At 50.1% G+C, this 10673-nt stretch overlaps 1 protein-coding gene across 1 annotated transcript; it reads left to right on the plus strand.

The window, feature by feature from the left end:
- Positions 1-5273, plus strand: LOC100282804 (uncharacterized). The gene is given in 9 exon segments (NM_001155710.1): positions 1-332; positions 1975-2175; positions 2293-2395; positions 2479-2558; positions 2640-2717; positions 3312-3403; positions 4246-4357; positions 4503-4631; positions 4815-5273. Coding segments are annotated over 9 exon segments (1194 nt in total). The 5' UTR covers positions 1-65; the 3' UTR covers positions 4947-5273.
- Positions 5274-10673: the final 5400 nt, after the last annotated feature.

The following is a 10673-nucleotide window of genomic DNA, read 5'->3' on the forward strand; positions in this document are numbered from 1 at the left end:
AGATACCCGTTCACCCCTCGCTCTCGCTGCCACTTCTCCCGTTCGGCCTCTTTTTCCTTCCACCAATGGAAGCTCTCACAGCCCGCTCCTCCGTACTCTCGCCGCCGGGGATTGCCGGAGACACCTCGCCCTCCCTTCCCCTGCCCCTCCGCCGAGCCTCCGCCGCGTTTCTTGGGCCTCGCAGGAGCCCCTCCGCCCTCGCCATCTCCACGCGCTGGCTGCGCGCTCCGCCTCGACGCGGCGGCCGCCTGCTCGCGGGGGAAGGGGAAGAAGTGCCCCCCGACCCCGCCGATGACGCGGCTGGCCGGGCGGAAGATTTTCTAGTACTCGAGGTACTCGCTGATGATATGATATGTTGTTATTGGAGATCCAACCCGTGCAATTCTGTACCTGACGTATTGTGCTGTACTTCAGTAGTACGGAGTTTTGCGACAGTTCAACTGCTATGATAATAAGGAGCTTCCATCAGTAGAACAATTGGAACTATTGTTTTGACATAGATACGTTATATTTCCATTTGAAGATTTAAATTGCCTGTCTAACTTGGCAGAACCTCAGATTGTTTAATCAACGGGAAAATACAATAATCTGCGAGGAATTCGCTCGTCAAGTAGTATGTAGTATCAATTGCTGAAGGATGACTAATTTGGCAAAATAGCTTTATTATAATAATGACCTTTTAGTATATGATATGTAACCGAGTTCACTAAGGACCTGTTTGTTTGGTTGGAGTTGAATTCCATTCTAATAATCATAATTTAGACACAAACTAATTAAGTTAATACATTTGTATATGCAATTTATTTGTATATTATCCTAAATCATATGATAGAGATAGTTATACACTACACTTATGCTATAAAAAACCAAGTAGAAGAGTGTGCTATAAGTTGTACTTTAGAAAAGTAGCATGTAAATCTATAGAATCAATTTCCATCTCTCATCCCATGAATTTGTGATAAGCTTTTATATAAACTTTGGGAAGTTATGGTTTATGGAATGCCACATTCTAAAAAATAGCCTACTCCATTAGTTAGATTCCAATTCCTCAAAATCAAGGGAAACAAACGGGTCCTAATTGATTTGGTAGCTTTTGCCAAAGACAAATTATAGCTACTACCGCATTGTTCTAAAGGGAACCTGACCTCTGCATAATATTGCACGGTGTTCAGTTAGATTGTATTTATTAAAATTTAAGCTAGTTCGTCAATGAAGTCACTTTGGATGGGAGTTCTGCGCTACATTTTTGTGCAGGCATCTGTTACTTTAATTGTTCATATTTGGCCTTTATCTTTGCCAAAAATATTCCTGGTGGGCTGATTATGGATGGTGGATTGACCTTTCTCTAGATGTCTTTATAAGTATTGAAAGTGATATGCTAATGCCTTAGGAGGACATTTTGCTTTCTTTGTAAGTTTGTGTCTTCTTACTTTTCGTAATTATATTTCCTTTGTAAGTTCGTCGTTTTTTTTCATTCTCCATCTTGAACAGTTGAAGTGCTTTAGCTTTATGAGAAACCTCACCACTAAGTCAAAGTGATATTATGACTGTAAGCACATGCTCTTTTTCTTTGTTATTTGTGTGTTGATGCCTGCAGGGCAGGCCTAGTGCGGTGGTGAGAGCTGTCTCACTGAGCAGTATTCCCGCATTTGCGGGGGAAGGCTTGCCTCGGTTTATCCCTTTGCTAGACCCCACTCCCTTTGTGTGTTGATGCCTGAAAAGTCAAAATATCACAGTAATTAAAATTACAAGCAACTACAATTAAGTGTACGCTGGGGCAATGAACTATGGCAATGCTCACCCACTCACTCGTAAATCTCCATGTTTTTTTATTGGGGAAATATTTTCTTTCATAAGCTCTTACCCTTTGGGCGCCGTGACACATTCAGCTAATTGTTATTGCTCTGTATAATTTATTTTTTATGAGCTCTCCAAGATTGACTATTGTTCTCTTCCTGTTTGTAATATTGAAAGAATAATGTAACTCTACGCCAAAGCAATGACATGGATACCATTAAACATGATGATGCTGGCACTTCTGGAATTGGTGGGAGTAACACTGGTGGCTCTAGGACTGGCCTATTCAGAACACCTATTTCAGGTGGTGTGCACAGTGCAACTGCTGTTCATGATTTACCACCACCAGCTTTGGCTGTTCGCAACCTCATGGAACAGGTGTATTTACGCTCTCCTGTGTTTGGTTTAGTTGTATCTGAGTTAGAAAGAGGTGAACATTTAATATGGATATGAGAAAGAACATGTAATGACAATGTTCATATTTTTTTAAACCAGGCAAGGTTTGCTCATCTGTGCACTGTAATGTCTCGGATGCATCACCGCCGTGAGGGATACCCATTCGGTTCCCTAGTAGATTTTGCACCTGACCCATTTGGCCGTAAGTAATTTTAATATCACATCTTGTACCTACCAAGTTTCTAGATTGATTTTTTATTTATTTATTGCATTTTTGTCATGAAGACCCGATCTTCTCATTATCCCCACTAGCTATCCACACAAGAAATTTGTTGGCAGACCCAAGATGCACCCTTGTTGTACAGGTAAATTTTGACAATCGACTATACTATATAATCAGCTCTTGAGTGTCTTTGTTGATTTCGTACTAAAATTCTGAACCTTAGGTTCCTGGATGGAGTGGGCTATCAAATGCACGAGTAACTATCTTTGGCGATGTCATTCCGTTGCCCACTGAACAACAGGTTTGCACTAAAATCACTACTGATGTTATCTCTTTTCCTGAATACCATCTCTCACAATGCCATGTCACTTAATTCAGTAAATTTTGTGTTTGATATTTACACTATGAAGCTATTTCTGGACATGTGTGCTATATTGCCATTATTTCGTTCATATCTGAACTATGTACTGCAGAAAGCTAACCCCTGCTGGCTTCAGCAGGCTATATGATGGTCATACATGGAATGAACAAAATAAACTCAAAATCAAGCCACCTATTTGAACTTGCCTTCAGCTTAAGACATGCCAAAGTTGAAGTCACAGTTTTTTTTCCTACTTATGGTTACTAATCCTTATAGCTACCAATCAATAGGAGTCACCCTAACTGAAAACCTGCCAAAAATGGGGGTAAAAGACTCATGAACATGAGTTAAGCATCTGGGAGTTGGAGTTTTGTTTCCTATGAGGTAGGTAACCAGGTATATGATGTAAAGAACTTGGCCAGAAGCTCTATAAGAATACTGAGGAGGCAACTATTTTCATGTGCTTCTGCCTTGGATATTCTTCTGTTCAGATATTTGTTCAAATCTTGAATAGAATTAATACATCTGTATCAGGAATGGGCTCATCAGCAGTATGTTTCAAAGCACCAGCAGTGGGCATCCCAACAGTGGGGTAACTTTTACTATTACAGAATGCACACAATAAGGTAGTTCCTGAATTTGCATGAATGAGAACTATTTTCTCCACTTTTGGTATTAGTGTTCTTCGAGATTTCATGGGCATTGGTCAATTGGTGTTTCTGTATAAGATGCATTTTCTTCTTGGCTTCTTGCTTGTCTGGTTGTGATAAAAGCAAAACAAAGTACACAAGATTTGTAGCTAATTAGTTTACTATTTGAGTTCACTTTCAAGGCGAAGCAGTTATAATTGTTAGAATATAATATAAGTGAATTGTCCAAACTTTTGGGTTGAATTGGTTGGTACATGCAACTTAATATGGTATCAGAGCTAGAGGTCATGAGTTTGAATTTTGGTTAGCACAATTAAATTAAATAATTGTTGCGCGCTCCTATATTTCACGTGAGGGGGTGTTAGAATATAATATAAGTGAATCGTCCACCTCCTTCTCATCAGTTTAAGCTTTTTGGTTGAATTGGTTGGTGCATGCAACTTAATAATAATTGACCAGTATGCATGATCAATATGTACTTTTGTTTCTAACTCATTGAATTTAGTAAAAAAACAAAAGCAAGAGCACTCTTACAACAACCAAGGGAACTAGTCCTTTGTAATACTATAAAATTCGTGGTTCAGTTGTCCTAATTGTCTTTTATTCAGATGATCAGATCTCTTTCTCTAGCCCTTTTCCTGCCAATGTGGAGTTTCAATATTGTGAGGTCATATAAGTTTAACTTTTTTAGTTTGATATAATCACATAGGTTTTGTAGTATCAGTAGTACACCCTCGCATAATTAATTGTCTCTGTGTTGCCTCCGTTTTTTTAGATCCATTGATAACTCTGGTAATTACATGCGAACTTTGTTGCAGTGACATATATTTCATTGGAGGTTTTGGTACTGTTGCTTGGGTAGATGTGAACGAATATGAGGCTCTGCAACCTGACAAGATTGCTATGGATGGAGGGGAACAAAATCTGAAGGTAAGCTAATGAGTATTTGCTCAGAGAACAGCCTGAAGAAGTGAAGATCTCAATGTATTCCATGAACTCTTGTAGCTCATTTGATCTTAGGCACTATGCATACTTGGAAGTGATTCCTCTGCTCTGTCTGTTGCCCTTTGAACAGGAACTCAACGCAATGTTCTCAAAGCCTCTGAAAGAGCTTTTGTCAACTGATGAAGGAGAGGTAGACGATGTTGCTCTTATTTCAATGGACAGCAAAGGTATCGATATCCGTGTCCGACAAGGTGCACAGGTACAGCCTTCAGAAGATCTTTAGCACGTAGATATGCAAATCCAACACCCTCAAGTTTTTGCTTTCCACTTTTCATAATTGAGATCACACGCCTATGTGTTATGCTGCCATTGTACGGTGGTGGTTATTTCGCAGAACAGCATAGTGTTAAAGCCCTTTTCTGTTCTTGGGCATGTTTTGCAGTTCAACATACAGAGGGTGCCCTTTGAGGTGGATCACAGCGTCGAAACACTGGATGAAGCCACTGAAGCGCTCAGGAGGATAATCAGCAAGTCTAGGTGGCACACAAAGAGCTCAGTCATAGGACGCCCTTGAAAGCTGAAGCTGGAGGCTCTATAGAACAGTTTGTACAGTGCGGCAGCAGTCTCTACTATGGTATGTGCCAATAAGAGGAACTCCGTTCCAGAGTTTCGTCTACTGCCAAGGGCCTCGTGTTTGTGGGTGGGTTGAATAAACACGCAATTTGAGATGACGCTGTTTTGACCATGAATTTAGATTGAACGCACAACGGCAAAAAGGATTTTATGTGAAGTTGTCGATGGGTTGAAAAAGATGTGACCATCTCTGACGGTCTGACCTGCTTCATTCATGAGGAATTGAGGATAAAGCACATTTGAACATGCGCATGCCATTTTGTTTTTACCAAATCCAGTTTGCATGAAACGTGAAAGTGGGCATGCCTAGATTGATTGTGTCAGGCGCGAACAAATCACCCAGTTTTTGAGTGCCAAGACAACAATTATAGTCTATAGATGAGTTAAGTGCTACTCTGGCTCTAACTCTAGCACCAGCGAGAAGCCGGAGCTGCACAAACAGCCGAATCGGAGGAAATAGTGTTTCTGGTGATGGTGAAGAGCCGGAGTGACAGCACGGCTACGTATTAGATGCGATGCGAATCTACAGTGGGCGGACCTAGCACCTAGGCACCTCAGATAAAGGGTGGCCTGGGTTGCCTCGCCGGTTCTAATAGATAGAAGTAAATTATGTTATGTAGAAGTAAACAAGCATATTATATATAAAACTAAAGCATAGATATGAAGGATCATAGTTGGTCTGATTGGTTGCCTGCTACTGGCCAACTTAACCTGGTTCTGCACATGCGTTGACTATGCCGCAGCTTTTGATTTGATGCTTGCATGAGAATAGTTGAGTCTGCATGTGTGGGTGTATCTTATACCAAACCAGACTCTTTTGGTTGCATGCACAGCAACGAAGGAACGTAGAAAAATAGAGTTTGGGGCAAACCAGGCCCGCGCACGCCATGCATTAATTGCCCAGGCAACCAATCACGTAGAGTATAATCTTGTCTAGACTGTCTTTAAATTTTAGATCTACCATTGGTTTGGATGCTTCTACCCCGCTGGCTCCAGTTTTATATTTATACGGAGACGAAGCCATGATTCTCGCAATCCTGCTTGATGAAAGGTCCATTTAGGGGTGGTAACGAGCTCTAAAAAATTATACTATAAAATTTAAGGATCGAATCAGATTAATATCGAATTCGATTTTTGTTCATTTTTAACTAAAATTAATTAAACGCCTAGACAAATTGTAAAGAAACATTTGGATCGTGATTCATTACCACTGTCGGCGTTTCGAACCCGGCGGGTCTCTGGACCGACGAGTAAATTGTCGCCGCGTGCCCCAGCCCAGATGGGTCGGCGCGAGACGGAGCGCGAAGGGGGGAAAGAAGCCGGAGGGAGGCAGGCATGAGAGGTGAAACCCGCGGCCTTCGTGTTTGTCCCGCGCCCAGGTCGGGTGCGCTTGCAGTAGGGGGTTACAAGCGTCCACGCGGGAGGGAGCGAGCGGCCTTACGCGAGCGTCGTCCCGTCCTTCTCCGTGCGGCCAACCCTCTGTAAGAGGGCCCTGGACCTTCCTTTTATAGGCGTAAGGAAGGGATCCAGGTGTACAATGGGGGGTGTAGCAGTGTGCTAACGTGTCTAGCGGAGGAGAGCTAGTGCCCTAAGTACATGCCATCGTGGCAGCCGGAGAGGTTTTGGCACCCGGTTCGTGTGGTGTCGTGGCCGTCGGAGGAGCGCTGGAGCCTGGCGGAAGGACAGCTGTCGGGGCTGTCGAGTCCTTGCTGACGTCTTCTTGCTTCCGTAAGGGGGCTGAGAGCCGCCGTCGTCATAGAGCGTGCGGGGCGCCATCATTACTTGTTTAGCGGAGCGAGCCAGATGGGACGTCGGTCTTGTTCCCCGTAGCCTGGGCTAGCTTGGGGTAGGGTAATGATGGCGACTCCCATGACGTGGTCGGTCCGAGCCCTGGGTTGGGCGAGGTGGAGGCTCCTCCGAGGTCGAGGTCGAGTCTGTCTTCCAAGGCCGAGGTCGAGTCCGAGCCCCCAGGTCGGGCGAGGCGGAGACCGTCGGTTGAGGCCAGGGCTGAGTCCGAGCCCTGGGGTCGAGCGAAGCGGAGTTCGTCGTCTTCTGGGGCTGAGACCGAGTCCGAGCCCTGGGGTCGGGCGAAGCGGAGTTCGTCGTCTTCAGGGGCTGAGCCCGAGTCCGAGCCCTAGGGTCGGGCGAAGCGGAGTTCGTCGTCTTCCGGGGCTGAGCCCGAGTCCGAGCCCTGGGGTCGGGCGAAGCGGAGTTCGTCGTCTTCAGGGGCTGAGCTCGAGTCCGAGCCCTGGGTCGGGCGAAGCGGAGTTCGTCGTCTTCCGGGGCTGAGCCCGAGTCCGAGCCCTGGGGTCGGGCGAAGCGGAGTTCGTCGTCTTCCGGGGCTGAGCCCGAGTCCGAGCCCTGGGGTCGGGCGAAGCGGAGTTTCCTATGGCGCCTGAGGCCAGACTTGGCTGCTGCCAGCCTCACTCTGTCGGGTGGCACAGCAGTCGGAGCGGCGCAGGCGGCGCTGTCCTCTTGTCAGGCCGGCCAGTGGAGCGGCGAAGTGACTACGGTCACTTCGGCTCTGTCAACTGGAGGGCGCGCGTCAGGATAAAGGTGTCAGGCCACCTTTGCATTAAATGCCCCTGCGATTTGGTCGGTTGGCGTGGCGATTTGGCCAAGGTTGCTTCTTGGTGAAGACTGGGCCTCGGGCGAGCCGAAGGTGTGTCCGTTGCTGGAGGGGGTCCTCGGGCGAGACGTAGATCCTTCGGGGTCGGCTGCCCTTGCCCGAGGCTGGGCTCGGGCGAGGCGTGATCGCGTCCCTCGAATGGACCGATCCTTGACTTAGTCGCACCCATCAGGCCTTTGCGGCTTTGTGCTGATGGGGGTTACCAGCTGAGAATTAGGAGTCTTGAGGGTACCCCTAATTATGGTCCCCGACAGTAGCCCCCGAGCCTCGAAGGGAGTGTTAACACTCGCTTGGAGGCTTTTGTCGCACTTTTTTGCAAGGGGACCAGCCTTTCTCGATTGCGTTTTGTTCCGGTGGGTGCGCGCGAGCGCACCCGCCGGGTGTAGCCCCCGAGGCCTCGGAGGAGTGGTTTGACTCCTTCGAGGTCTTAGTGCATTTCGCAACGCTTCGGCTAGTCTGGTTGTTCCCTAATGCGAGCTGGCCGTAGCCCGGGTGCACGGTCGGGTCCCAAGTTCTCGGGCTGGTATGTTGACGCTGTCAACGGTTTGGCCGGAGCCGGGTTTGCGAGAGCAGCCCCCGAGCCTCTGCACAGGGCGAGAGGACGGTCAAGGACAGACTCGACTTTTTTACATACGCCCCTGCGTCGCCTTTCCGCAAGGAGGAGGGGGGGGGGAAAGCGCCATGTTGCCCTTGGAGGGCGCCGAATATGGTGTCTCCAGCGAGCTGCTGACGGGTAATCCAAGTGGACGCCCGTGCCCCATTTGTTAGGGGGTCGGCTAGAGGCCCGGAGGCGCGCTCAAAAGTACCTGCGGGTGATCTGCCGGACCCGGTCCCCTTTTGACGGGGTCCGAGGGCTCGATGCCTCCCTCTGATGGGATTCCATTACAAGATCGTTCCCGCTGGTCTCGGAAATGTCCTAGGGTACCTCAGGAGCGTAGCCCGAGCCTTGGTTATGTATCGAACGTACCCAGGGTCATCCCTCGCTCTGTGTCTGAGGCGGCTGTGAACCCTTCGAGGGCTAGCCTACGAACCCCTGATCAGTAGTGGGCGCGGAGGAAAAGTGGCATGAGGCGGCCGTTGAACCCTTCCGAGGGGCCGGCCTTCGAACCTCTAACCAGTAGTGGGCGCGGAGCCCGAGCGCTCTGAGGCGGCTGTTGAACCCCTCCGAGGGGCCAGCCTTCGAACCTCTGATCAGTAGGGGGGCTCGGGGCCCGTTTCCTTCGCGGAGAAGGATCCCTTTCGGGGTATCCCCTTTTCTCGGTTCCTGTTGTAGGAGAGAGAAAGAGGAAAAGGAAAAGGATACGAAATCGAACGACGGGGCGTACCTTTTTCGACGCGGTCATTATGGCAAGGGTGAAGCGTCGCCCGCTTCTCCTGCCAAGGGTGCCGCCTGTCTCGCCGCGGAGTTAATGCGACGGGGCGAGTGGTTCGCGGGGCAGCCGTCGCGCGTGCGCGAGCCGTTCGAGGAACGGAACACGGGCGTGCCATCTTCACGCCGTGGGAGAGGGTTCCCTTGTTGTCCCTGGATGGGACGTAAGCTTGGCTGACGACGTGACTGTTGCTTCCGTCCGCCTGCCACCGCCATTACTGCCGGTCCATTTTTGGCCGTATTGACCACCGCGCTTGGCTGACACTGTTGGTTCATACGCAGGGTTTCCTCGAGTCGCGGTACTGGTTCCGCAGTCGAGGAGGCGCGGTAGTGGCGCGAGGGGCGGTGCAGTTGCTCGCACGTAGCAACTGGCGCGCCGGTTGCATGACGTGTGGGCCTGGGCCTCCATGCTGGGCGCGTTGGAGTTGAAGGGGGGCGCCCACTTGGCGCGGTCGCATGCCGCCTGCATGGTTGTCCGCCCTTTCGTCCGCTGGTCTGGGCGACAGTGGAGGAATGCTTCCAACCGCTGGGTAGTTGCATGCGCCGCGTGCGGCGGTTTGGCTTCTTCCGCCCTGGGCCAGCTTGCATGATGCGTGGGACCCAGCCCCCGTGTCGTAGGGGGAGGACCTTGAAGCGTGTTGGAGAAGACTCAGCCCGCGATGGCTGGGGACGCAAGTGGCGAGAGTTGCCTTTAAAAGGAGGGTGACCCCCTTGAAAGGCGACCATGTCTTCGCGCTCCCTTATGCATCGTGTCTTTCCACCTTCCGAGCCCCCGATGGGGAACTCCCGCAATCCTTCCGCCTTGTCGTTGGTGGAACGCAACTTCGCGGAAGTTGGTACCTTTCAGCCATCGTTCGGCTTCAAGGATTTTCATCATGCAGCCCGGCCGTACCCCCTCGCCGGTGGTCACCCAAAACGGTGACCTCCAGTTTGATGGCGGGGAAAAGCGAGCCGGGCTGCGACCAACTTCGAGGATTTTCATCATCGGTGCTGGGGAGGGGAGTGCGCCGAGTTGGGGTCGGTCCCTGCGCGGGCGGCGGCTTTCTCCTTCCCTCAGGGATCGGGGGGAAGGGCGTTTGCCGTTCGTGGCGCTAGCAGCTGCCGCGTGCCCGGCTTTCTGACCCGAGTGGCTTCGGAGCCGCTTCCGGCGCTGCCTTCCGCCACGGCAGCCGGAAGAGGTTTCCCCGCCGACGAGGTAGCCGGTGCCGCCCACGGACCGACCTCCAACTCTACGGCCTTCTGCTCGTCCTTGCCTCTCGAGTGAGGGCATGGGCGGGGTGCCTTATGGCAGCAGCATCCGTCCTGAGGTCATTGCTGCTGCTGTTCGGTCCCCCGGAGCAGAAGTCGTCGTCGTCGCTGCTGTTGGAGCGGCCGACGGCGAGCCATCCGTCGGGCTTCTGTTGCTCCGCAGGGCCCCCAATTGTGTGGGGGTTGTTCGTACCTGCGGAGGTGGAACCGGAGTTCCGTTTGTAATGGCATCTTGAATGCCGGTGTCTTGTTCATTGCGGCTGTCGGGGCCTGAACATGTATGTATTTTTGGCGCGGAGCCGTGTTTTTTCCTCATTTCGAGCACTAAGACTCGCCTGTCGGCTATCTGAACCGCTTCACCAAGCGTGAGTTGCCTCGTGCAAAGAGGACGAGTGAGGTATTCGTATCCCGAAGGCGTAGGA

This window comes from Zea mays, chromosome 5 (genome assembly GCF_902167145.1).
Source record: "Zea mays cultivar B73 chromosome 5, Zm-B73-REFERENCE-NAM-5.0, whole genome shotgun sequence".
Taxonomy (NCBI): domain Eukaryota; kingdom Viridiplantae; phylum Streptophyta; class Magnoliopsida; order Poales; family Poaceae; genus Zea; species Zea mays.